General features: G+C 34.7%; 4 protein-coding genes across 5 annotated transcripts; 3 read left to right on the plus strand and 1 right to left on the minus strand.

Moving 5' to 3' along the window:
• Positions 1–2,872: 2,872 nt before the first annotated feature.
• LOC109176178 lies at positions 2,873–5,075 on the plus strand. Of its 2 annotated transcripts, XM_019325620.1 has the most exons (5): positions 2,873–3,225; positions 3,386–3,486; positions 4,215–4,269; positions 4,359–4,507; positions 4,604–5,075. In XM_019325620.1, the coding sequence occupies exons 3-5, from the start codon at positions 4,257–4,259 to the stop codon at positions 4,973–4,975; spliced, it is 534 nt and encodes a 177-aa protein (XP_019181165.1). In that variant the 5' UTR covers positions 2,873–3,225; positions 3,386–3,486; positions 4,215–4,256; the 3' UTR covers positions 4,976–5,075. The 2 variants fall into 2 exon arrangements, with proteins under 2 accessions (XP_019181165.1, XP_019181166.1); XM_019325621.1 differs by lacking the exons at positions 2,873–3,225; positions 3,386–3,486 and adding an exon at positions 3,609–3,632 and having other exon boundaries at positions 4,215–4,507.
• A 5,451-nt stretch (positions 5,076–10,526) lies between these two features.
• Positions 10,527–12,920, plus strand: LOC109176179 (protein BUD31 homolog 2). The gene is made up of 5 exons (XM_019325622.1): positions 10,527–10,652; positions 10,899–11,000; positions 12,107–12,208; positions 12,329–12,516; positions 12,611–12,920. Exons 3-5 carry the CDS (start codon positions 12,115–12,117, stop codon positions 12,764–12,766), a joined length of 438 nt encoding a protein of 145 aa, XP_019181167.1. The 5' UTR covers positions 10,527–10,652; positions 10,899–11,000; positions 12,107–12,114; the 3' UTR covers positions 12,767–12,920.
• Positions 12,921–16,600: 3,680 nt separating this feature from the next.
• Positions 16,601–17,863, plus strand: LOC109176180 (protein BUD31 homolog 2-like). The gene is made up of 2 exons (XM_019325623.1): positions 16,601–16,681; positions 17,377–17,863. The coding sequence occupies exon 2, from the start codon at positions 17,385–17,387 to the stop codon at positions 17,820–17,822; it is 438 nt and encodes a 145-aa protein (XP_019181168.1). The 5' UTR covers positions 16,601–16,681; positions 17,377–17,384; the 3' UTR covers positions 17,823–17,863.
• A 1,492-nt stretch (positions 17,864–19,355) lies between these two features.
• On the minus strand, positions 19,356–27,165 carry LOC109176081 (dnaJ protein ERDJ2A). Its single transcript, XM_019325503.1, has 11 exons — positions 26,888–27,165; positions 25,830–26,050; positions 25,628–25,723; positions 24,387–24,507; positions 24,117–24,223; positions 23,773–23,990; positions 23,255–23,432; positions 23,037–23,156; positions 22,157–22,243; positions 21,172–21,282; positions 19,356–20,471 (listed from the first exon to the last, which is right to left on the minus strand). Exons 2-11 carry the CDS (start codon positions 26,013–26,015, stop codon positions 19,635–19,637), a joined length of 2,061 nt encoding a protein of 686 aa, XP_019181048.1. The 5' UTR covers positions 26,016–26,050; positions 26,888–27,165; the 3' UTR covers positions 19,356–19,634.
• Between the last annotated feature and the right edge of the window lie 720 nt (positions 27,166–27,885).

The following is a 27,885-nucleotide window of genomic DNA, read 5'->3' on the forward strand; positions in this document are numbered from 1 at the left end:
ACGTCAACATCTAACATGCTATTACAAATAATTAACTTGTTCTTGGGTCTAAATGTACAAGAATAACAAATTGATGAATTTAATTGTAATTTTTAAAAGTTAAGGGGTTTAATTAACTTCTCGTATAAAGTTCACGTGTGTAATTGACATTTTTCCCTATATAAAATAATGTACTTTCAAGTAATATATTTTATGTACCCAAATAATGTGCTTTTTATATATTAAAAATATACTTTTTATTTATGGTCTTCACAACTGTATGGATTATGGCCCATGTAATAATGTTTGATATTTCATAATTCAGCCGTTATACCGTGGACCATGGTCCAAAAATAGTGTTGTTTCTTTAAGTAAACGAAATGGATCCCGTTACATCTTAACATAACTCGTATTTTTTGTGTGTTCATAACAAAATGAAACTACAGTGTATCTCAAATGAAACTGTCTCACATATTCCTTTTATATTATCAAATGAAACTGTAATTGAACAAAAATTATACTTTAGTTGTGTTGAAATGAAACTGTAATATGTATAAAATGAAACTGAATCATATGTCTCATATATTGAATGTATATTATCAAATAGAAATGTAGTTGAATATAAGGGTGTGTTTGGTTGACAGGTTTAGCTCTAAGGAATGAGTATCAAAGGGATTGCTTTTGTTTGATTGATAGGTTTTTTTTAGAACACTACTATGGGTTTCAAATACCCCTTAATTGAAAAATTCATACCCAAATAAAATAAGGGTACGTATCATCCCTTTTCATTCCCTTATTCCTTCTCATCCCCTTTGATTAATGCTTTTAGATTTTTATTTTTTGTTCATATTGGTGTTTTGGATGTCTTTATATTAGAATCAATTGTCTTGATTTTGTATTCTTGTATTTTTAAAAATTAAAATCTTTATTCCCATTATTGGATCATACATAACCAAACAACATTATTAATAATCATTCTCATTCCACCATACTACCAAACATGCAAAATACTTTCACTAACACACATTACCCTCAAGTATTTGATACCCATTATGGTTCCGATTCTCATGTGCGAACCAAACACACCCTAAATAATATTGTAGTTGTGTTGTAATTAGGGGTGTCAATGCGGGCCGGCCCGCCCCACCGCGAGCTTTTTATTTGGCCGGCTTTTGCGGGCCAGCCCGCGAAGCTCGCGGGCTTGGAACTATACAGCCCAAGCCCGCCCATGCGGGCTGGCCCGCGGGCCATCACTTAAATTAAAAAAAAAAACATTAAATAGTATATAAACATGTTAAAACCGTTTGAAATATGGCACTATTTATTGGTCGTTCTTTCGCATCCTCACGGTGTATGATTCACCTCAATGTACCGGAAACTTTCATAAAATTCATAAACCTCGCCCAAATCTCCCGGATCGATACCGCGCGTTTAGCAGAACTGTAGAAGTGTGATCAAAGCTAGGGTTCAACAGCACACTCTATTTCTCTCTCGGCTTCAGATTTTCCCTCTACAGTTCCCGTCTGTGTATAATACATATATAAATATGTATGTTTGCTGGACTTAGAAGCGATTTAGTAATTCATAAATATGTATGAATTGATGATTTAGTTTTAGTAATTGTTTGATAGAGTTGGAGGCGGATGGAGATGGAAAAACCGAAGAACTACGTACTCTAGGAATTATTGAATTAAGAATTGGCGAAGGATTATTGAATTGTTGGATTTCTCCCGTTCTGCATACTCTAAGATAGTCAGATCTACACACTGCCTAAGAATTAAGATATTATATATATGATTTTTTTCTAAAAAAAAGATATTATATATATTATTTATTTATTTATTTATTAAATATGACTTGGCCTGCAGGCCGGCTCGCAATCCGCGCGGGTTTGCCCGAGCGGGCTCTGGCCCTCCGCGGGCCATGCCCGTTAGGCCCGCATTTTCGCGAGCCTAATTTATTGCCCCCTAACCCGCCCCATCGCGGGGCGGGTGCGGGCTAACCCGCGGATTTCGGCCCACTTTGACACCCCTAGTTGTAATGAAACTACATTGTATATAAAATGAAACTGAATAACAGTTTCACATATTTGGGTGTATATTGTCTAATGAAACTGTAGTTATATCGAAATGATATTGTAGTTGTGTTGTAATGAAACTACGGTGTATATAAAATGAAACTGAATAACCATCTCACATATTTAAGTGTATATTGTCCAATGAAACTTAGTTATATCGAAATGATAGTGCAGTTGTATTGTAATGAAACTACATTTTATATAAAATGAAACTGAACAACAGTTTCACATATTTGAGTGTATATTGTCCAATGAAACTGTAGTTATATCGAAATGATATTGTAGTTGTGTTGTAATGAAACTGCAATGTATATAAAATGAAAGTAAATAACAATTTCACATTTTTTGGTGTATATTGTCCAATGAAATCGTAGTTGAATTAAAATTATAATTTAATGGTGTTGTAATAAGACTACAGGTTGTATAAAATAAAATTCAATAACATATCTCACTGTAAGTCTGTAATAAGAGTGTTGTATGTATAATGTCGAATAAAACTGTAGTTGAAACAAAATGAAACTATAGTTATGTTGCAATAAAACAATAATGTATATAAAATGAAACTAAATATGTTATATAAATAGAGTTACTTTACGCAGAACAGCACAAAATGGATACTGTTTATTTTCATTAAAAGAAATGACACCGTTTTAGGTGATCGTCCAGGGTATAACTTGCCTTCATAATTCATTCCCTATTTTATTATTAGATATAAAATGGAGCAATAGAGTGATTTCATTCTGCCAACGGTCCAATGCTTAATAGCCCATCCCATCCAAGTATCCAATAGCCCTAAACCCTAATCCATTCATTCCATCGGCAGACTGCAACTCATCTGACTTTTTCCATTCGACCATTCCACAGCCACAACCCATTTCCTACCCTTCTAATTTTCTATCGCTTCCCCAACTCCCCAAGCCCTAGCTCAGGCACTCAGCCGACAGAAGAAGAGACACGGAGACAGTCGAGTAGTCTCCGGTCTCCGACAATTTACTCAGCCGACAACTGCCGATTTCGGACACCGGAAGACTTCGCGTCTCCTCTCCGGTCTCCGCCTCCACCCTTGCCGACGACGAAGCTGCTTCCCGGCCTCCGCCTCAGCCCCTGCCGAGGATCTAGTGCTCTCAAACTCTCTAGTCTTTTAACTTGTCCAATGCCGCTAAAAATGGGTAAGATTTTACCTTATATCTTCTCCATCTCTAGATTTTTTCTTGTTTTTCTTCATTTTCATCTTTTTCCCTGGATATCTAATTTGCAGTGGGTTGCATTTTGATTTTGGTTTTGCATGTATGGTTCATATTTTTACTGTTTGGTGTTCTTTGAATCCAGGTTCTTGTAAATATTTCTTCAATTTTAAGGATGTGGTTAAACTTAAAAGATTTTGGGAGCTAGGAAGTATTCACGATCGCGATTTCTTTGTATAATTTGAGGTAATTTATATAATTTATTTTTGTGCAGTGTTATTTAGTGCAAAAACACTTTAGATAACAATAATTATGATTACAACTGTGGGAAATTGACTGAAATGGGATACTTTGCATATTGAAACTGTCGCGATTTCTTTGTATAATTTGAGGTAATTTATATAATTTATTTTTGTGCAGTGTTATTTAGTGCAAAAACACTTTAGATAACAATAATTATGATTACAACTGTGGGAAATTGACTGAAATGGGATACTTTGCATATTGAAACTGGGTAACTTTTCAAACTCTACCTTCTTAGGAAAAATCTCTTTCCCAAATGCATGCATTTGGTGTGAGTGTTAACTAAATTAAAAACACATTTAGTATATGCTTTCATATTTTTTCTAAATCTAAATTTGAAAATATCATCAAATTTTTTCCATCTCAAAAATTTCATGTGATTTTTCCCTACCACATCAGCAGCTTGTTTAAGAAATATTCAATAATTTGTTTAAGTCCTAAAAAAAAACTTATCGGCCACTTACCGCGGTTCGCAGATGAGCCATCGGTGTCAAGATAGTGCACTAATTTTTTAATATTTACATTGAATTGAACAATTAACTACATATTGATTATGAATATTGTGGGTAGTCAATTCAATCATTATTCTACCACTTTGTTTTTTGAGAATAAGAAGTAAGAATAAGAGTGTTGATAGAATGAGAGAAATTTTATATCCATTGGTACTACAGGTTGTGTCAGCAGACGTGGTATACGACCAACGGTTGCACGATATGGACCAACGGGGTAAGTTTCGGACTAAACACGAGCACGTGGCTCGTTGAAATGCTCGGTATGATTTGGTTATCCACATGCAAAGAACTGATCGATCGCAGGTTGTGGATGGGTACCGCACATGGTACTACATGCGCGGTCACGGTCCCGCACATGGTACTACATGCGCGGTCACGGTCGACGGGTAATCCAACGCATTATAGTAACCAGGGATTCGTGCAGTGTGCAGCATCACTCACTGAATGATGCGGTTAGTATATTACAAATGTTTTGCAATAATTGGAATAGATTTAGATTTGTTATTATTTTATTCGTAATAATTCCTAACGCATTTTGTTTAAATTAGATGCATGCTTTCAACCGGTTGAGGTTAGATTCCGGGCAAGTCCTCGACAATCCTAACGCCGATCGCGATGCATTCATTAGGGATGTTCAGCAGCGGAGTACTGATATGTTGATCAATACTGAGTACGAGTTCCTATTCCACGTGGCGCTGCAGCAATACTTTGGAGACCCGATGTTGGATGAACCATTTGGCCCCCCGATGCCGGATGAACCATTTGGCCCTCGGCGTCATCGAGACAGGCCCAACATGCGTGGTGGTCCAACAATTGGTGGTCTAGCTAGGCGCGCCGTGAATCAACAATTACAGGCGGAATTGGTTGCAGCTGCTGCTGCTCAAAAACAGGCGGAGGCGGAGGAAGAGACTTTCTTATGAGAATTCAAATTCAAAATTTGCTTTGTAGTAATTATTTTTTAATGCTTCCGTTTGCTTTGTTACTTGTAAAACCAAACAACGTATTGAAAATCAAAATAACATTGGAAAATGTAACTAATTAATTAATGTCAAAATAACATTGGAAAATGTAAGTAATTAATTAATTGTCAAGTAAACAAACAAAACAGAAATTATTGCTTCTCTAGAGTCATAAATATCATTGAAAAGTGAACTTTGGAAATAGAATAGCTTTGATAAATGCTTTGCCGTCAAGCAAATACATAAAGAGAAATGATCAATTCCTCTAATGTCAAAACTACGTCGTTCCGTATGAGTAGGGAAATCACTATTATTTTTACCAAAATACTTGTGCTTTATAAAGGCTAAGACTTAACCTAACAAAAAACCTACGTAGGCCCAGGTCCAAACTCAGCAACTGTTATGCTGTGAGCACGTGCTCATCTTGCATGGTGTGCATAAATTTATATTCATAATTTCTATATTGTATATTCATAATTTCGAGACTCTCGGTGAGCTAAAATTTATACTTTAGATTCATAATTTCTAACCATGAATCTATATCCATAATTTCTATACTGTATATTCATAATTTGAGACTCTCGGTGAGCTAAAATTTATACTTTAAATTCATAATTTTAGCTCACCGAGAGTCTAGAAATTTATGAATTTACAGTATAAAAATTATAAATATAAATTCGTGTACACCATGTACATGATGAGCATGTGCTCACAGCATAATTTGCCCAAACTCAGGCTTTAGATTCCCATAATAAGCCCATGCCTAATTTTCTAAAGTCCAACTTCGCTTAATGGCTTAGCCTATTTGCATCCCCTATGGGCCGCATCAGCTTTTACTTAAAAACGGACAACTTAGTTTGGGCTTGATCGAGTAATGAAAGCCCAAAATTATGACGCCTGCACCCTGCAGTGCCACGTGCCATGTAGCTAGGGCAATTTATATCCTACATCACGGTGCGCGTTGCACTGTGCGTCCAGATACAAAATGATATTGTTTTAATTTTAATTTTTTTTTTTGAAATTGCCCGCTCCGGTGTATAGCAGTTAAGTTTTCTTTAAAAAAAATTTCTATTTAAAAATGTATATAATGTTATACTAGAATACACATAATTGTATACATGAATGTACATAATTATATAACAAAATATACATACTCTTTTTAAAAAATAATACACATAATCTAACATAATACATAATAAACATAAACTTTTAACATAATATACATCAACTCTTAATATAATACACACAAATTTTCTAATTCGGATGTACATAATTGTATAAAAAGAATGTACATAATTGTATAAAAAATGTACATAACTGTATGAAAAAAATATAGATAATTGTGTGAACAAATATACATAATAACAGCAACTTCCTACCGCGCCTCTCAAAATGACCCCAAAACGACGTCGTTTTGGTGTAGGGTATAACGATGGGTAGCTGAGCTCTGGTCCTCTACCCTGAGTTCTCTCCCTCTGAGATTTGTAGGGTTTTAAAGCAATAGATCTTGAAGAAGTGGAAATTCTCGGTCCATTTTCCCGGCCGGAGGAGAAGAAAAAATACGATGTCGTCTGTTGGAACCTCAAAGGGCTTGTTAGAAGTCGCAAAATTTGCAATGTATGTCACCGTTCCGATTGGTCTCATGTACTTCTTCGCCAACAACACCAAGAATCTCCAGAAATTCATGGGCACTGTAAATCTCTCTTTCTCTCTCTATTTTTGTGTGTTTGTGTATTTTGAACTGCAGTTTAAGCTTACAATTCCTGATAAGAAAATATTAAAGAGTATATTGGATCGGATTCTTCTTCCTGTTTGTCCAATTACCTACATTTATTAAGCAAACACCTCCCCTGAAAAACCACTCTAAGAATAGTTATGCTAGCTAAAATTCGTTTTCGAGTTATCTGGTTATCTAGTTTATTCAGTCCAAGGTTATCAAGGCGGACTTTCTAGGCGAGATGTCACCAACTGCCTAGTCGACTAGTCGACTAGGCGACCGCCTAGGCGATGACTAGGCGATGAGTATTAAATAAATAAAATATATAAAATATATACATATATATTGAAAATATCTTGTCTTGCGTAGCCTATTTATTTCAAGTTGCCTTTAGTAGATGAATAGTTTTTCCTAGAAAAATGAGAAGTTTAGTATTTATTGTATATATTGGAAATATCTTTGTCTTGGGAAGCCTTTTTGAACCCTATTTATTTCAAGTCATCTTTGAGAAGATGAATAGTTTTTCCTAGACTAGTGAGAAATCTACTATTTATTGATAACATGTCAGGGTGAGGTAGTGGGCTTTGCTCGGAACAGGAGGACGACGCCGGAGCTCGAACTGCGCCGCCATCGGAGCCTCCACAAAGGGTAACACATATTGTTTGCTGTATGTGTTATAGCCCGGAATAAGAATGTGAAGTGATACAGCAAACAATCTTATTGAGGAACAATCTTGGAAAAATAATAACAAACAGCAAACAAGTTAAGTTTTCATTTATAAAGGGATATTAAAGCATTTATTAGAATGAACCAAGAACATCATATGCTCTTTCTAGGCTAGAAACTAATTGAAAATTAGTGCTGTTCTTGGATATACCTATATAGATTATGGGTTTGGTTTGGACTAGTTCTTTTGAATGTCTGAGGCTTGAAGTTTTGAGATAATTCCTTGCTACTTTTAGTAATCCTCACAGGCTGAAATTCTTGCTAATTGTGTATGGATACTAGCCGAGGCCCAATTGGGAAAATAATTTTTATTCTGGAGTCTGAGTATATAAAGAATTGGACTGTTTCTATGTATTCTTATGTGGGTTAATTACCAAAAAGACACACAATGTGCCTCAATGCCTACTGAACACATCCTTTGAATAGTTACTTTGGCACAAACTTAGGTTAAATTTCTGTCTAGTTTTCATTTAAAACTGGTACTAAAGCATTTGCTAGAATGAATAAAGATACATCATGTGCTCTTTGTGTTTGTGCCTCAACTTGTAGCTATTTAGATGTTATGTTATTATTATAGATTTAGCCCAACTTTTTTGGTAATTTACTTTTTGGTTGATTCGTTATATTTGTGTATCAAACTTCAGTTGTAATTGAAGTTCTTCTGGAGTGTTAGGGAAATGTTTATTTTATATTTGATAGCATTTCAATGTTCGGTCTTTGCTTTGCTCATCTTGTGCCTTTCTTGGGATAGTATTGTTTACCCTTTGTGTATGTGTTAGGTTTTACTATGATAATTAGCTATATAATTGTCTGTGTGCTGTTACTCCATTGTATTTGAAATATTATTTGAGCGCTGATGGTTATAGGACTATACTTTTATGTATTACAATCTTGATAAGTTTCTAAAGACCCTCTTTTTTTATTTTTTGAAGCGTGAATATATTGTGTATCCTCCAGAAGCACCCCGACCTCCATCACCAGAGGAATTGAGAGAGATGGCGCGAGAAGTGGCTCGCAAGAGAGAGAGGGAGAGAAACCTCAAAATCTGAAGGAGATGAATGTGGGATTTGTTGGTGGGTGGTGGGTGTACATAAGCAAAATCGGTTGTTTTACTATATGCAAGAAGAATATTAAAGAGAGTGCAAATCACGATAATCACAACCAATAAATGGCAGCTATTTGATTATTTGATGAAGCTGTTTATGTATCAAAGCCTCAGATTATTATTAGATGTGTTTGTGAGGTTGATGTCCCAATGTTTGTCTAACATTCCAAGAATGCCCTCTTTTATGGCATTGATGTATTTGTTGCTCCCAGTGAACATTAATATGCCTGATTGTGCTTTCTTTAGCTGCCTTGTGGTCTTGTGGAAATGAACACAACTGCCCTGCCCTGGGACTGTTGACTATCATTTTGAATGATTGATGGTTATATACCTCAGGCTTAGATTTGGAGAAGCCTTTATAATATGATCTGAATGTTGGAGTTAATTTACAATAGTTATATACTTATATTGTATTACATAAATGCCAAGCACAATCCAACAGGGTAGCTCAAGTGGCAAATGAGCTCTCTTTGTGGAGGAGAATTTCGGGATAACCCAGGTTCAATTTCCACAAGTAACGATCCCCTTTGGGCCAGCTTTTGTGCCTCCTGGAGCGAACAACCGGGTGGACTTGGACCGTTAAACGGTGCTTCCTGGAGCGAACCGGGTGGACCCCACCCGGATCGTTAAACGGTGCCTCCTGGACCACAATGTGTAAAAAAATAAATGCCAAGATGACGTGCTCAATAAATGCAAAGCTGCATGTAGTGACTTCTCTCATGTGTGTTTCAACCTATAGTGACTTCTCAAATAAATGCCATGTACCACAATAGTTTGTGCTCAAATGACATGTAGTGACTTCTCTCATGCATGTTCGTGTGTTTCAACCTGTAGTGACTTCTCAAATAAATGCCATGTACCACAATAGTTTGTGTGCTCAAATGACATGTAGTAGTGACTTCTCTCATGCATGTTCGTGTGTTTCAACCTGTAGTGACTTCTCAAATAAATGCCATGTACCACAATAGTTTGTGCTCAAATGGCATGTAGTGACTTCTCTCATGCATGTTTGAACAGATACTACAATGTAATAGAGTCAGTAGCATTCAAAAAAAAATATTGTATTATATAAATAATTGTATGATGAATTTGGTTTCAAAAAAAAAAAAATTGTATGATGAATTTACATAATCAAAGAACCTTCTGATTTTGGATGTACAAAAAACAAATGAAGAAACTTTTATTATATGCTTAATTGCAGGACCAATATAATTTGTATGCATTTCATTTATAAAACAATGAAAATTTTGTGCATTCATTTATTTATGCGTAATTTTTAAACAATCTCAACTATATTAAAAATAATATATTTATTCTTTTATCCTACTTTTCGAATTTAACTTGGTTATCGGAATTTAACATAAGTTATTTATAATTTAATTTTTTAAATAATTAATTTAATATTACTACATAAGATTTATATATTTAAAAACTACATAAAATACTATTAAACATAAAAATAAATTTAAAATTTATTTAAAAAGTCAAAAAAATATATAAAGAAATAATTGTTAGATTGATCATAAATAGTAAATAATTGTAGGCCGTTAAATGGCACATCTCAGGATCTACCATATGCAAGTTGTGTTATTCGTGAGTGCCGAGCTTTCCAACGACACTTTGATTTAGTGTCATTTCATTATGTTTCAAGATCAGTGAATAGGTTTGCTCATGCTTTGGCAAGAGCTACTCGTTCTCAGACTGGTTCTTCTTGTTGGTTGATTTCATTTCCTTCTTGTATTGAACATTTGTGTTAATGAAAGTTCCTTTGGTTTTCAAAAAAAAAAATAATAATAATAATAAATAAATAAATAGTAAATATATAGTTAAAATGAGACAAAATAGTATTTTATTTATTTATTTATTTTGAAGTAAATATAAAATTACACAATATAAACAGACGGGTCGGTTGTAACCCGGATCTGCGTATCAAACTTCGCATCTATATATACACCTCTCCGTCTAAACCTCAACGGCTCTTTTCCTCTCATCGAGAATCGAAGTCTCCAGCCTCGCCGGACAATCCTATAACCTAACTCCATCGGTCCATGCCGCCGACTTTTTCCGCCGGAAAACTTTGCTTCTTAACGGTATGATAAGTTTATTGTATCAATAGCTTCTGTACTGATTGATTGTTCTAGGGTTTTCAGCTTTTCATCTTTATTCTCCATCTATTTATATCCATTTATATTAATGTTAGGTTTTTATGAAAACATGAAATTTTCATGATTAGTATATATAAATTGGAATTATCAAGTTCTAGAAGACATACACCTCTCCGTTCAGCCCTATCTCACTCTCTACCCTGACGCTCTCACAAATTTCCCAATTCACAGAGAGAAGTTCTTCAAATCTTCACTCACAGGAGTCACCGCCCAGTCGCACTCTTGCAGACTTGCTCGGGTTCCTCCAACTCTCCAAGGGTTCAATAATCAAAGGTAATTGACTAATTTCTATTTGTTCACTTTGAATTTTATATACAAAAAAAAAAAAAAAAAATCACTTTGGATTATGGTTTTTGAATGTGCTGTGAACTATGGAGTCAGACTTTGCACTTAAATTGTCAATTGTGACTTACTATGATTTATTATTTGCTATATACTGTAATTTTTATTTATTGTGGATTGTGGATTGTGGACTGTGGAATGTGTTGATTTTTGGTTACCAAAATAACCTATTCTGTTTATATGTATAATCTGTCGGTTTCGATTGGTTACGTTCATTAAAAAAAAAACCTTAGTTAATCAGTTATCAGATCGTAACCTACTGATGCTCATGCACACTTCACTTCAATGATGCCTGTGCAACTTCCTCCATAATGATTCAAAATTTATAATCTCCATTGGGATGACATGTATTCTTAGTCTTCTGCCCCCATATTGATATACAAAACCCGATCCAGACTTAACCAGACAATCTAGTATAGATACAGAAAAACAGAGCCTCTTGCCTTTCTTCCTTAGGAACTTTCCAGTTGATTTTACAATAGCTTTGCCAACTTGCAGTTTTTCTTTATTGCCAATTTTGAAGATGTAGCATTGTCACTCATCAGGTTCATTGTTGTAAATGGGATATCTTCAAGGCTTGTCTTATTGATCTCAGAAGGATCGCCTCCTGGATATGATACTTGTGTCATGAATGCTTCTTTGATACTCAGTCATGCAAAGCCTTTTGTATTTCAAAGACACAATAAAATAAATACTCTCAAATGACACATAATTAGGGGTGGGAACCTCTGAGACCACCCTTGTAGATGAGATCATGAGATTGCATCCTAAGCATCCAATCAATATAAATTAGTGGTCAAGATTTGTTTTTATTCCCGAATAAATTAAGACATAATTAATTATGTTCTAATTTAATGGGGAATAAAAACAAATCTTGACCACTAATTTATATAGATTGGATGCTTAGGATGCAATCTCACAATCTCATGGATTGGGTGATCTCACCTGATCCAATCTATATATATATATATCTATCTATCTTAGCTTGCATGTAAATATGCCATGTCCTCTAATTCTTGGGCACTATAATTGCACAGATAAAACCATGCCGAAGGTGAAGACAAACCGTGTCAAGTACCCAGAGGGATGGGAATTGATTGAGCCCACTCTAAATGAACTACAAGCCAAGATGAGAGAAGGTGGTTTGATTACATTGACTTTGAATTTTCCGCTTTCTTATCCTATTTTGTGTTTGACATTGATCTTTTAAAGTGTTTCAAAAGCAGTATTATTAATTCATTTTTCATTTTTGGGAACAGCGGAGAATGACCCGCATGACGGGAAAAGAAAGTGTGAAGCTTTGTGGCCTATCTTTAAAATTTGTCATCAGAAGAGCCGCTACATTTTTGACCTTTACCACAGGAGGAAGGAGATCTCCAAGGAATTATATGAGTTCTGCTTGGATCAGGGTTATGCAGACCGTAATTTAATCGCGAAGTGGAAAAAGGTTTCATACTGCATTTTACCTGGTTATGTGCGAATATTTGTACATAATTACCGTGCTTAAATTCTAACTGGTGTCTTTTGTGTTTGCGTTGCAGCCTGGCTATGAACGGCTCTGTTGTTTGAGGTGCATGCAACCTCGGGATCACAACTTCCAAACCACATGTGTTTGCCGAGTTCCTAAGCATCTAAGGGAAGAGAAGGTTATAGAATGTGTGCATTGTGGTTGCAAAGGTTGTGCTAGTGGAGATTGATTGAGTCCTTATAATAGAATGCATGTACGGATTGAATAGTAGTGCTACTTTATCTGCTACTTACCTCACTCTATGGCTTGCTTCAGTCAAACCAATGTTGAAACTGTCTGTAACTAACATTGTTTATTGGCAAAGATCTTTATTCACTCTTACACAACCGTATGAAAATATGGACAATTTAAAGATTATTATTATACTAATTTTTTACGGGCGATTGAGATAATGCCAATATTTTATTTTTTAAATAAGTACTTTAAATTGTTAATAGATAGATAATTAAATGTTGAATTTGCATATTTAATTATAGTAAAGATTGATTATAATTGTCAATAAAATAATTGTATAGGTATGGTTGAAACCAAATACGGGACATAGGGAGAACAAATAAAAATTAGGGCAAGCTAACTGCTAATTGTTAAACAAGGGCATTGTGAGGTAGTTTCCACTTCAATTTGTTGTGTGATTTGAATATTCTTTCAATTTGTTGTGTGATATAAATACTCTTTTTGTCAATAAATCTCCCAAGTAGTTAATATGATTGGCTTAATTATTATTATTATTTTTTTAAACAATTATTATTATTATTATTATTATTATATATTTTACATATAATTCTAAATTAAAGAAATGCATATGTATTATTTTTTTTGTTGTAGCTACTAAATTATTACAGCCCTTCTTTTTACCTATTATAGGCCTAATTCTCTTGGGCTCTTATTAGTATAGGAAAAATGTCTATTAGGGGTGTTTCTTTCTTTGTCTGCTACCTAGTTCATTCTATAGCTTGTTTGAGTCAAGCCAACGTTAAAAATGAAACTGTATTACTATTTTGTAACTAAAATTGTTTGTTTCAAACATTTTTATTAACTCTTAGAAAAATCTTATCCCCCAAACTTGTGAAAATATAGCTAGTGTTAATTTACTTTTGGCACTTCAAGTAGATGATGGGTTACTTTATTGGCCATTTTACTCTTTTGAAAGCCAACTTTTGAAAGCGAACTCGGATTGTTTGAACTTTTGAATGGTTACAAATGATGCCCTGGGTATTTATACCATTCCACCTCCTTAATGGATGGTGCAGATCTACTTAATCTTACTTGTTAGAATCCTTTTAAAATTTCTATATAAGCTTGAAGATTGTCTAAGGTTTTAGAATGTTCTAAGCTTGAGGATTGTCTAAGGTTTTAGAATGTTCTAAGCATCTCTATAACCTCTGTTATATACAATGCTAAAAAGCTCTAGAGAACCTCATAAATGCATAGCAAATATCCATTTGCGTAAGGTTACAATTCCTGATAAGAAAATATTACGGAGTATAATGGATCATATTCTTCTTCCTATTCGTCCAATTACCTACATTTATTAAGCAAACACCTCCCCTGCAAAAACCACTCCAATAATAGTTATGTTGGCTAAAATTCATTTTCGAGTTATCCGGTTATCTAGTTTATTCAGTTGAAAACAACCAGGAATAAGAATGTGAAGTGATACAGCAAGGGCAAAAGGGTAGTATTAACAAACTTGAAAATTTAGGCAATTAAACAATAATAATATGATATGATACAAGAGATGATCTCTCTTGAAGTTCTTCGTGGTAAATGGTAATGCATATGTGTGTGTGGGCCGGGGACATGTTTTATTTTAATATTTGAATTTACACACATTGCTGGAAGGGGAAATTGTTGAGCAAAACTTGTTGAATGTTTATGTCTAATGGCTTTTATATTTCTGTTTTACCATCAGTAGCTATTTGTAGCAAGTTAAAAAGGTAGTGTATGGTTCTTCATTCTTAAGGGGATCTTTTAAGGCTTGTGAATTTCGTGAGGTCTACTTGGAATTAAAAGTTGAAGCTTTTGGATTTTGAGACATAATTTTAATGGAAAGTTGCTAGTGTTATTGTTGGATATAATATGTTGTGGGAATTTGGTTAGAACTAACTGTTTTGAACATGTGAGAATTGAAGTTCTAAAATAATCTTTGCTACTTTGAGTAACCCTTTATCAGGCTGAAATTCATGGTAATTGTGGATGAATTCTAGTGAGTAAGAAAAAGTTTGTACTGTGGAGCCTATGAATAGACAAGTAAATGAAGTGTTAAATGATTTTTTTTTTTTTTTTGATTAGTTACAAAAAGAAACAAACTTGCTTCACTACACACTGAAAATGTCCTTTGAATAATCACTTTTTGAGGAACAATCTTGGAAAATATTAACAAACAGCAAACAAGTGTTTTTTTTTTTTGTTTTTTTTTTGTTTTTTTTTTTTGCAAACAAAACCGAAATTCATTCATTAAAATCACAGAAAAGAGCAATACAAATGAAAGTGGGAGGTTCGGTGAACCAAACCTCACGATCTACATTGGAAATGGAGTGCCTAGCTAACAAGTGAGTGACACCATTCGCAGAACGTTTAAAAAAGAAAATAGATACATTGTCTAGAAGGCTTAGTAGATCTATAATGTCTAAAATAATAAAGTCGAACGAGGAGGATTGAGTTTCCGAGTTGAGACTTTGGATGACCAAAAGTGTGTCTGATTCAACCTCAACCTTGCTATAATTTAGGCCTTTGAGCCATGTAACGGCCTCACATATTGCTAACGCCTCTACTTCTTTTGGAGAACACTCTTTCTTTTGTGTCCAGATGATTTTGTCACTTCTGCCTTGGGTGCTTAGTGGAATGCTTAAAATGAGATTAGCATCGAATCCCTTAGTAGAAAGATGTCTTTAATTTGATTACCTCGGTGTCCCAATCATTTATAAAGGGACTAGCTTTTCACGTGTATTGTGTAAATGATCGAGATAATGTCAATCATTATTTTTAAATAAATACTTAAGTATATCAATGTAAGAGGTGTTTAGATAATTGAATTTTGATTTTTTTCCTATTTAAATCAGTAATTCAAAGTATATATGACAAGATAATATAGGAAAGATGATTATAATTGTTACTAAAATAAATGTTTGCAACTTTGTAATAACGTTAGTCTTAATACTTAGTCTAAAAATGATAGTCTAAATAATACTTTTGGTTTGAATTTCTCTAAGTCTTCTTAATTCTCTTTTGGGTAACATTATTATTGTCTTTCATCTTTAGTAGTTGCATGGACGGAGCCAAAGCCCCCCTCCCCCCCCCCCCCCCCCCCCTCAGCCCACCCCCACCCCATATATAGTCTTTGTATGTATATATAGTACATGTTTTAGTATTAGTATAAAAAAAACTATAAATTGTTATTAAGAGTGAGTTAGATTAGGTGGTAGAGCACATGTTTGGCAATAGTGAGATTAAGGGTTCAAATCTTGGCACTAACATAATTTTGCAATTCATTAATTATGTTTCATATTTTGTTATGAATATTTTTATAAAGTTTCGATGTGTTTTATTTTTCATCCATATCCAACAATATTTACAACTATATTTCTTAAGTAATTTATTTATTTATTTTTAAATTATCTCTTTTGTTTTAATGTTTCGCCTTTACTGGAAAAATTTTCTGAATCCGTCTGTACTGTTTCCCCCCCCTTCAACCAAATTTCTGGCTCCGTCCCTGAGTAGTTGTATTCTTTTTTTATTGGTGGTGTGTCATGTGAAATTGGGTTACTAGGGGTAGCATAGAGGGCAGCGTCATGCAATGGAATATGGTGTATGAAGTTTTAGATTTGCCTTGATGTGTATATGGGCATTAACAATTCTTTGGACAATGGTGCTACCGTTTAGAGTTCAGGTATAATTGTATTTCTGATCAACAACTTTGTAGTTAGTCGCGCTGTAAAAAAAAAATTTTGTCCGTTTAAAAAATAATAATACAATATTTGTAAAGTAACGTACAATTGTCCTCACACAATCACACTCACCGCTCAGTCGCACTCTCACAGACTTGCTCGGTTCCTCCAACACTCCAAGGCTTCAATAATCAAAGGTAATCGACTAAATTCTATTTGTTCACTTTGAATTTTATTTAAGAAAAAAAAAAAAAACAAAAAAACTTTGGACTATGGTGTTTGAATGTGCTGTGAATTATGGAGTCAGGCTTTGCACTTAAATTGTCAATTGTAACTTACTATGATTTATTATTTGCTATATAGTGTAATTTTATTTATTGTGGATTGTGGAATATGTTGGATTTTCGCTTACCAAAATAACCTATTCAGTTTATATGTATAATATGTCGGTTTTGATTGGTTACGTGCACTGTGGACCCTAGTCCAATACACATAATTTAACTTTATAATGTACAGAATTTATGTTCATAATATACATACACATAAACATGATATAATAAAGACACGAACACTTGGGACTGTTTGGTTCACGAAATGTTAGATTAATAGTCGGAATTTATTTTTATTCCCCTATCAAATTAGAACATAATTCATTATGTCCTAATTTGATGGGGAATAAAATCAAATCTTGACCACTAATTTATATTGATTAGATGTTTAGGATGCAATCTCACAATCTCATACGGATTGGGTGATCTCACCTAAATCCAATCTCACAATCTCATTTGGATTGGGTGATCTTACCTAATCCAATCTCTCTCTATATATATAGATCTAAGCTTGTATGTAAATATGCCATGTCCTCTAATTCTTGGGCACTATAATTGAACATATAAAACCATGTCGAAGGTGAAGACAAACCGTGTCAGGTACCCAAAGGGATGGGAATTGATTGAGCCTATTCTAAATGAACTACAAGCCAAGATGAGAGAAGCCGAGAATGACCCACATGACGGGAAAAGAAAGTGTGAGGCTTTGTGGCCTATTTTTAAAATTTGTCATCAGAAAAGCCGCTACATTTTTTACTTTTATCACAGGAAGAAGGAGATCTCCAAAGAATTATATGAGTTTTGTTTGGATCAGGGTTATGCAGACCGTAATTTAATTGCGAAGTGGAAAAAGCCTGGCTATGAACGACTATGTTGTTTGAGGTGCATGCAACCTCGAGATCACAACTTCCAAACCACATGTGTTTGCCGAGTACCTAAGCATCTAAGGGAAGAGAAGGTTATAGAATGTGTGCATTGCGGTTGCAAAGGTTGTGCTAGTGGAGATTAATTGAGTGCTTATAATAGAATAGAATGCACGTAGGAATTGAGTAGGATGTGTGCATTACTTCAGTCAAGCCATTGTTGAGGTTGTCTCTCAGTTTGTAACTAACATTATTTATTTGAAGCTATTTCTGTGTCCAAAGATCTTTATTTATTAACTCTCCTAGTAAGTACTAAAACCTAAAATTTTGAAAAATATAGCTAGTGTTATTCCATTCACTCTTTTGTTTTCAAATTCAAAAAAATTATTAAAAGTAGTACGTGCACTTTCAGAATTATTATTATTATTATTATATATATATATATATATATATATATATATATATATATATATATATATAGAAAAACGCTCATATGTGGTCATGTCATTAGGTGTGGTCGTGTGGTCGTAGCTGTGTCGTTGAATCAGTTTAATCTAAAGGCTGTGGTAATTCTGAGGATTTTCGCGCGTTTTAGTAAGTGGGGGTGTTATGGTAATTACAGTGACCATTTATAGCGGGCGGGTTCCAGAATACACCAACAGTGTTGACAACATGCACCAATAATGTAATAAAACACACCACAGTGAAACACACCAATGGTGTATTCCCGTGTTATGGTAATTACAGTGGCCATTTATAGCCGTCGAGTTCCAGAATACACCAACAGTGTTGACAACATGCACCAATAGTGTAATAAAACACACAACAATGTGATTTTCCTTATTCCGGTGTTTTATGACAAGTTTACCCTTACAGTTCGCTGGGTAGAAGAATGTGCGCGAAAATACTGAAAAAATCTTGATTAATATGATCCATTAGATCTATCTAATCTAATGGTCTATAATTAACCATATGACCACACCTAACAACATGGCCACATGTGATCACTCCTCTATATATATATATATATATATATATATATATATATATATATATATATATACATATATATATATATATATATATATATATATATATATATATATATATATATATATATATATATATATATATATATTTATTTATTTATTTATTTATTTATTTATTTACATATGGGTTGTCTGTATTAATTAATTGAGAAAAAGGATCCATTAGACTCTGAATTTTTTACTCAAAAAATCAATTAAGCTTGAAATTATAGGTAATTAGAGTTTCAGTGATTTCTCGGACTAAATTATAGGTAATTAGAGTTTCAGTGATTTCTCGGACTAATTTTGAAGAGTCTCTAACCAATTTATAGCCACACGTCAATTTCAAGTTCGCTAGAACACTAGTGACCTAGGAATATGGGATTACGTGTCACCAACCAATTTCAATACGGAATAATTAATTCAGATAGAAAATTGTAGACTACTTTGATATCAATGTATAATTCAATAATATTGTGCACGTATTGTATTGTATTGCACGACTGAATTGTGGATCGTATCTCTCCTAGTAAGTACTAAACCTAAATTCATTCTATAATATGATCATATTATCATCATTCCCAATTTCCCATTCTCAAATCTTGGTACGCAGACTCCGTAGGCAGCATTTATAGCAAATGATTCTCAACATAATCAGAAATCTAAAACATTAATGCTATATATGATATGGTATCCAATTTATTCATGTAGATGAAGTATAACAGTTCTAAGAAGACAGCTCTAACTTGTCCAAATGAGGGAACCGAATCCATGAAAATTTTCTTTTGTTTCCCCTTCCATCCAGCCTGCCATGCTCCCTCCCTCCGTGGGGTTTTGTGAAATAAAATCTTTGTTTTCCTTTCTCCAAAATTTGAAATTACGGTTTACACAGGTGAAAGATGAGTAACAAAACAATATAACAGCTGTCTGTTAATCTGCTTCAGTTTCTGAATCATCATCAGAGCTTGAGCTGCTGCCCTTCTTCTGAGTTGTGCCATTGGCCACAACTTCCTTGCCCCCCTTTGTGTCTTTTACATCTTCATCATCTTCACTGTACTCGCTTTCATAGTCATCATATACATCGTCATCTTCCTCTTCCTCCTCAATTCCTTCTTCGGGAGCTGGTGTCTCATCTGCCGTGACACCCCTTGTTCCAGCTCTGCTCCGTTTCAAAACCTTCAACTTCAAGTTCGACTTTGCATCACAACCAATCCAGGAGTCGCATAAGCAGAAAGAGCTCAAGTTGTAGTTCCCCTCGGGTGGGGCCTGGAACTTCCCCATCACCAGCCTTGAACCATTTTTCACTTTCTCAATGGCTTCTCTCACAGCACCATTTATTTCCCTAGCACTCGCACCAGAACCCTCTTTTGACTCTTGGATTGCTTTTGATGCAGCAGTTATGGCTGTGGCTTCGTCCATGAAGCTAACCTTCTGGGATAGCCAAACATCATTTGAAAAGGAGTCGGCAAGCAGCAACCAAAAGTTCTCCTCTTTGTCAAAGGGAAAGTAAGGCGAATGTGGCAGTGCACGGATCAAACCATTACCACGCTTGAGAGTGACCCAAGCATGCATGGTCACTATGTCACCCTCTTGAATTCCTTCTTCCCCTTCTGTCTCACATGAGATATCAATTGATATTGAAGGTATCATTTCAAAAACCATCTCCACATCTTGGTATTCAGCATCAGAGAAGCCAGCAACTTGTGTCAGCAGTTCCATACGCTCTTCCGCATTCATATCTCGGAAGTCTTGAAACGTGCGCACTTTCTGTGTGTGAAACAGAAAACGATTAACTTAAAATCACCATCTTTAAGAAACCACAAGTTGAGATATCAATGCAAAACACAAGACATTAGAGTAGGTTGCTTGAGGCTTAACAATAAGAGTTTGATATGACCAACAAAAGCAATACAATGATGCCACTGCTAATCCACAATCATAAAAGTGGAACTAGTGTCACAAGACAAATAGAACAAAACATACCCTTGTTCATGTTGTCTACTATTTGCTATTTCCATAAAGAAAAATAAAAAAAATTATTTAAAAGCACTCCCCCCCCCCCCCCCCCCCCCCCCCCCCCCCCCAAAAACCCAAAAAATAGAAAGACCCCACTTATCTTACACTCTCAAGGATGAAAAGAGACGATAAATGAAACTTATACTCTAATCATATTCAGGACCTTACAAAAATAATCAAGCACACTTGAATCCCAGATTTACACAACAGAAGTATGGGCAGTGATAATAACGTGTGTTATTTGATTACTTTATACGTAGTATTCAAGCAGTAAACTGATAGATAATGAAGTTCCAAGTAAAACTTTGGAAAAGGAAGACGGGCAGTGATAATAATGCATTATTTGATTACTTTATATTAAAGTAGTAAAATGATAGATAATGATGTTCCAAGTAAAACTTTGGAAAAGGAAGATGGCAACAAGACAGTCAGTCAACAAAATGAGTCTTACCTTTCTTGCTATCTTCTTGATGACAGCCTCACTGAAGTGTGGTAGCTGCAGAAAAGAAGCATATCCTTCACTAGATCCACCTGTTGCTTTTCTTGCACTAAGTGGAACAGCCTGAATCATAAGCAATGTGATAAATAAGAAATAGGACTTTTTCCTTTTTTATTTGGAAAATTATATAACCAGTTCTATTTATGGGAGAAAATTATGGGATCAAGGCTAATTTTATATCTCAAGTAATAGTCGAATAATGTAACCAGTGCAATGTTTTGCTAAGGAAAATTTTAAAAATAATAATAATGATACTCCTCTATCCTAGTTTATATATCGTATTTACTATTTTTATTAGTCAAACCAACTATTCTTTTTTTGCTTATTTTCTTTAACAATTCTTTATAATGTTCAAATTTGGATTTTTGTGTTTAATAGAACTTTCAATGTATTTTTTAATGTATAAAATTTATTTACTAATATTAAATTAAATATTTCAAAAAATTGAATTGTAAATAACATGAAACCTTGTTATCCAAACAAAGCCAAAAAGTTGGGATGGAGGGAGTATAATAATAATGATAAGGAACAAGTGCGTGCTAGAGAAAAGAAATTGCAAGAAGCCTATAAAGAAAGAACTTCATATCTATCATAATGGAGATGGGAAAAAGGATGCCAAGGTATGTAAAGGCATGAATTGTCCTACAAGTATATTAAACAATACCTTGGCAACAGGAAAAAAAAACAGTGATGTCTTAAGATCTGAGTGTCCTAAAACAGGAATAGATTGGGTTTGTGATTGAGTAAAATGACAAAAAAAGGCCAAAGAGTGTTAAAATGATAGATCATCCTAAAAAATCACATCATCATCCATAGTCCATTTAGCCACTCCCTCCACATGCACAGAGAGCGGAAAAAGAGAAAATTTGTACAGCCAACAGGAGTTAAAATAGCAACAAGAACAAAAGCAATGGCATTGAAGTATATAGTAGAAAACCTGAATAATGCTCTGAGACAATTCAACTACCCCAATTGCTGGTCTCAACCATCCGTGCCCAAGAGGAGTGCGTGGTATAATGGCCATCTGCATATAAGAATATACACATTACTTCATTAGAACCTATGAAGTGCATAATAATAGAAATAAAATAAGCACATATAGAAACAACTCATTAATAACTCATTACTGATGCTTACTTTCCTCACTCTAACCTCATTCAAAGTGAATGAATGAAAAAAATCCCTAAAGCAGAACTCCATAAACTATAGATAGACATCTATGAAAGAGCACATCATAGATGTGCACCACATTCAATTTCAAGGTCTAAGCAAAGCTCCGTAAATACAAGATGCGCATACAAGTGAGCCACATCCTGATTCAAGGTCTCTATAAGTTCAGCAGAGACATATATACAAGCCAGTCAAGTGCACCAGATCCAGTTGCAAGATGATAATGACACAAAAGTCGAAGCAAAAATAAGACAACAGCATGCAAAAAGCTTGCAGAAAATGAAACAAAGGAAAAACTAAAGCCCCAAGAAAATATAGTTAGGTGGCTTATGCTAACTCATTATTTTTTAGTATGCCACAAAAGTCTTAAGACTTGCATGCTAAACTTTCCCAACCAATAACTGAGACAGGTATTGAAGTCGTTTCAAAGGAAGAACTGCGTACAAGCTGATTCCATTAACTGCTTTCAAGTATATTGACAAGCTTCTTACTAGTATTGAATAAAATAATTGGAAAAGAAGAGCAGATTAATATTTTGCCACAATCCTTTCGTAAAGTATAAACATTCAGAAACTCAAAGAGTAACTAAAAAGCAACACTAAGAAGAAATCACAGACCACCAATGCATAAAAATGAAGCAAGAATACCTTCATCAATTCTTCAAGAAGACGAGGAGCAAGTTCAAGAACACGTCTGAAATCACGCTGCAAATTTGGAGATAATGCTGCTGTTTCACGGGTTAACTGAGCTTGAATCAACAATTCAGTCTGTACACAGGAAGAATGTGTGAGATGTTAGATCAGAACATTTGTTTGTTCATTAAACTAAAAGAAGAAAGAATCTGATAACTTGATAAGCATTTGACCTTCACTAGTGCAGGATGCTGTTTCCAAAACTTAGCTTGCTCTTGGCGTATATTTTTAAGGTCTAAATTCAGCTCACTCCTGACTAACACAAACAATTTCTGAAGAGGTTCTTCATCAATCCGGCGAACAGGAATTTCCATGTATTCAGAAGCCTTAATGAAGACATCCATGACCTTGCTGTATCATTAAGCAATAACAAGGGGGAAAAAAATTAGAAAACAGTATTAAAGTCACATGAGCAGATTTAGTTATTTACCAAATGGAAAACCAAAGGTCAGTTAAACCAATCAATATGATGGTTACGAATTACAACTTGGAATATGTCAAAGCAGTCTGTAATTCATAAATCACAAGTTAAGATGCTGCCAAAAACAAAAGACAAATCCTTATTTCTCAGATAGAAAAGAATAGCCTTATTATTGAATCTGATTAAGAGAGTAATCAGGTGACCATGACTCTGCATAAGAAAACTACATTCAAGCCATAATATAAGGGATGCAAAAAATAAAGCTCATACCTTGGGGCTAAAGATGGCTTCATGAAGTGGTAATACGCAGCTAATGTTGAATGCATAACATAATTTCCAGTATACTTCGCTGACCTCGATAAATAAATAACAGCAATTGTGAGGGGTAAAATTATACAAACTCCAACTATTCCAAGCAGCAGTATTCCACCAGATGCTCCATCGATATTTAACAGGAACTGAGGGAGGGCAATGCCCATTTGAAGCCCCTACAGCAAATAGAAACAAAAGATTCCTTCAAACTAAGTCATTTTCCTTCCAAGTCAAGTGATAAATTTTAATTTGAAGTGACTAAATGTTCACTCCCTCCAATGACCATGATACAAGTATACTACCTGCCTCCCATCAGGATGACCATATTTCTCAAAATTTTCGCGGGATATAGGATCTGTTAGAGCTTGATATGCCTTTGATATGAAATCCACGAAATATGTGTGTGCCTCTGCAAGAAAGTGGATCAGGAATCAATATGCATGCATTACACTTTATATATATATATATATATATATATATATATATATATATATAAAAGAACACCACCACCACCAAAGAAGAGGGATCTAACGATCAAGAAAATAAGAAAAGAAATTAAACAGTCGTCAAACCTGGATCAGGATTTTTATCAGGATGATATTGAATTGATAATCTCCGATATGCCTTCTTTATTTCTGAGTCTGAAGCTCCAGGTTCCAGCCCAAGAATACTAAATGGCTCAAATATTTCATTCTGAAAATATAGTCATTCTTAGTGCAGCTTTAATGATAAATGGTGAGTACTTTTAGAATGAAGCCTAAAATCGTTTCTTTCTCCATAGATGTTGCATAATCTTTTGTAGGTAGACTTCCAAAGGAAGAGTTCTAATAACTTGTAGTTCAAGCAATTGCAAACATCCCTCATATATGGCAAAAATAGCAATTTGCAGAAAAATCTTTTGTTTGCATGTTTAAATTTTGACTACCGGTTCCAAACATACAATGGATAGCTATTGTTATTGGACGACAGGACTTTGGTTTAGTGGGTTCAAAATTCTATAGTAGTGATTTTGCCACTGCATACAACATACATGCATGCATTCATATGTACACATACACACACACACACAAAATTTCATGTCAACCATTCATTAATTATCCTTTTTTCTATGAAAATTGACATTTTGTCCCCACAGGATACAAATGTCATTTTCTTCAGTGAGGTCGCATGCTTAGTTCATTTTTCTCTTTTCTTTTTTCATATCATAATTGTCCAAATAAAAAAATAGAAAACAGTGCTTAAAAAACATGTTTTCTGTTTTCCATTTTTCCAGAACATTTTTTCATTTTTATGGTTACTAAAAGTGCCCTTATTTCTAACTCTATTTATCCTGTACAAACTCACACACTCATAATATATGTACATTATTAGGGAAAATAACAAAGTGCCATTTCTGCAAAAGCATTGCCTTCGCCCCTGATTGCTAAAATAAGTAACCTCAATGAAGTGTTTATATAACATTTTACCTCCATGTTGTAAAACTAAATGCTAGAAAGCCATTCTAGAGTCTGGACCTGCTTGAGAGCAGGTTCATAACAAGCAAGAGGAACAGAAAAACATGTAAAAACAAAACGCGGTCTAAGGAGTCTACAACTAATGCACTTTTGATATGCTTCAAATAATCCTAGATGTAGAACTATTGTTGCAATAGATATATAGGCATTTTATTCACTTAGATTTCACCTCACCAAATATGATATAAATATAAGTTAGCAAACAATGTTCTTTGCATTAAGACAATTCAACATAAAAGAAATAGTTAGAACTGGCACCATAGAGTGCAATGTGCTTAAAGATCAAAGTAAGCAATTACCTCAGTGCTAATATTTTTTATGTAGTAAACCAGTACACCCATTACGATCCAGAGCAGTACAACGGTAAGATTACTATAGGTTGAGAAGTTTGATATCTGAAATCAAGAAGACAGCAGGTATAAACAAAGTGATAACACAACATTCAAGTAATAAGAATACTAGTACTAGTATTAAAAAGAACATGTCAAGTCAGAAACTTGCCCTCTTGAATATGGATTTCCGATACTTTCCAGACTGAAAGCAAACAGAGCATTGACAGTTGATGCTGGTAGATTTTTTGGAAAAAGCACGAATTAACTTGACAATAGTGTAGGGCACTAATGGCAGCGCCATTATTGTCAAGATAAAGATTGGAAAAAGTGCACTATTCTCCTCCGATGCAGCCATAATGGATCCTCTTTAAAACTTAAAGAACTATGCTCCTGCAACAGACATTCTAATTACAAAATTCACAGTGAAATCTCAAAACTTAAGCTTAGTGTAGCATCCAAATTTTGCAAAACGGAAGGAACTTCAGTTGCTAATTTCCATTACCAGCAACAGTTAATTGTAGCCAGGGGCGGATCCAAATTTTTTTTTGAGTGGAGGCGAAGTTCAAATGAATTTTAAAATGTCTATAACAAAATACCAAACACCGATAATATGGTTCAAATACAAAATAATTAACTTGAATACGAGGTCGTATACTTGACATTCATGACTACATTGACTAGATGAATCTTCAAAAGTAGATTTTCTTTTAAAGAATTCTTTTATAACTGAATCAATATATATATATATATATATATATATATATATATATATATATATATATATATATATATATATATATATATATATATATATATATATCATTAATTAATGGAACTCACATTTATGTAGCATACTGAAAGCAGTGGATTAATATACTATGCTACTACAACTCTACAAGTCTACGCAAAACATGTATATACATTAATACATTATATCATATAGACATACAGTGCATACTAGAAGCAGAGCAGTGGAATAGTGGAATGATTGATAAAAAATGGGGAAATATACATAGATTGATAGATTATACAGAAATTGATAAACATTGGGGAAATATACAGACAATATACAGAGAATACGAAAATACATTAAAAAAAAAAGTTGAGGATTGAAGATTTAGGGAATTAGGGATTTATCAATTATTTATGGAATTAGGGCAAAGTAATTAAGAGAATAAGGATGAAATTGGTTAGAACCTGAGCATTTGCAAGTTATTGCCGACTTACCGGATGCCGGACGAATGGTGAACGGACGACGGTGGTGGAGCAATGGGCTGCGATGAAGAGAGAAGATGGAGCTGCTGGCTGGGGCTTGGCAACGTGGGCAGTGGGCTTAAGCAGTGAGTTGAATCGACGAAGACCAACTCAGAGATGGAGGCACGGAAGAGCTTGAATCTCGAGATGTATGAGCGATTGAGCGTAGCTGCGTAAGGTTGAAGACTTGGAAGACGATTGAAGGAGCCTGGAACTAAACGCACAGTATGCAAAACAAAATAAAAATTGAAAATTTTTATATAGACAGCGTTGAGGCTCGTAATTGTAGCAGATGAAATCAATTAATTATGAAGTCGTTGTTCGGTAAATAACTATTAGTTTATTAAGTTAAGGGAAAAGGGTCAAATAAGTCCTTCAACTATTGCTAAGAAGTCAATTAGGCCCTCCAACTATTTTAAGATGCAATTACACCCCTAAACAATGTATTTTGATGCAAAGAAGTCCAAATACAGGTAAATGACCTGCTATCCCAGGTCATCGCAAATCCGGCGACACTCCGACGTATTTTCCGGCGAAAAAGTGACCGGCGACCGGCGAACGATCGCCGGTCACGGAGACCCCTCCCGGAGAAGGCAACCCAGAAATCTGGGTTGCCTTCTCCGGTCCTCGACCAGAGAAGGCAACCCAGATTTCTGGGTTGCCCACTCCGGTCGAGAAGGCCACCACAGTAATCTGGGTTGCCTTCTCTGGTCGAGGACCGGAGAAGGCAACCCAGATTTCTGGGTTGCCTTCTCCAGGAGGGGTCTCCGTGACCGGCGACCGTTTGCCGGTCGCCGGTCACTTTTTCGCCGGAAAATACGTCGGAGTGTCGTCGGATTTGCGATGACCTGGGATAGCAGGTCATTTACCTGTATTTGGACTTCTTTGCATCAAAATACATTGTTTAGGGGTGTAATTGCTTCTTAAAATAGTTGGAGGGCCTAATTGACTTCTTAGCAATAGTTGGAGGG

Source organism: Ipomoea nil, unplaced genomic scaffold, assembly GCF_001879475.1.
Source record: "Ipomoea nil cultivar Tokyo-kokei standard unplaced genomic scaffold, Asagao_1.1 scaffold0688, whole genome shotgun sequence".
NCBI lineage: Eukaryota > Viridiplantae > Streptophyta > Magnoliopsida > Solanales > Convolvulaceae > Ipomoea > Ipomoea nil.

What these genes read in the sequence shown, in the direction of transcription:
- LOC109176178 (XM_019325620.1), top strand. An exon ending in ATCACTCACTGAATGATGCG is followed by an intron (nt 4,508 to 4,603) that starts GTTAGTATATTA and finishes TGTTTAAATTAG; the next exon opens with ATGCATGCTTTCAACCGGTT.
- LOC109176179 (XM_019325622.1), top strand. Translation starts at nt 12,115, where the DNA reads ATGCCGAAGGTGAAGACAAACCGTGTCAAGTACCCAGAGGGATGGGAA. An exon ending in ACAAGCCAAGATGAGAGAAG is followed by an intron (nt 12,209 to 12,328) that starts GTGGTTTGATTA and finishes TTTTGGGAACAG; the next exon opens with CGGAGAATGACCCGCATGAC. An exon ending in TAATCGCGAAGTGGAAAAAG is followed by an intron (nt 12,517 to 12,610) that starts GTTTCATACTGC and finishes TTTGCGTTGCAG; the next exon opens with CCTGGCTATGAACGGCTCTG.
- LOC109176180 (XM_019325623.1), top strand. Translation starts at nt 17,385, where the DNA reads ATGTCGAAGGTGAAGACAAACCGTGTCAGGTACCCAAAGGGATGGGAA.
- LOC109176081 (XM_019325503.1), bottom strand. Translation starts at nt 26,015, where the DNA reads ATGGCTGCATCGGAGGAGAATAGTGCACTTTTTCCAATCTTTATCTTG. An exon ending in TGATAAAAATCCTGATCCAG is followed by an intron (nt 24,224 to 24,386) that starts GTTTGACGACTG and finishes ACTTTCTTGCAG; the next exon opens with AGGCACACACATATTTCGTG. An exon ending in TCAAGAAGATAGCAAGAAAG is followed by an intron (nt 20,472 to 21,171) that starts GTAAGACTCATT and finishes TTTCACACACAG; the next exon opens with AAAGTGCGCACGTTTCAAGA.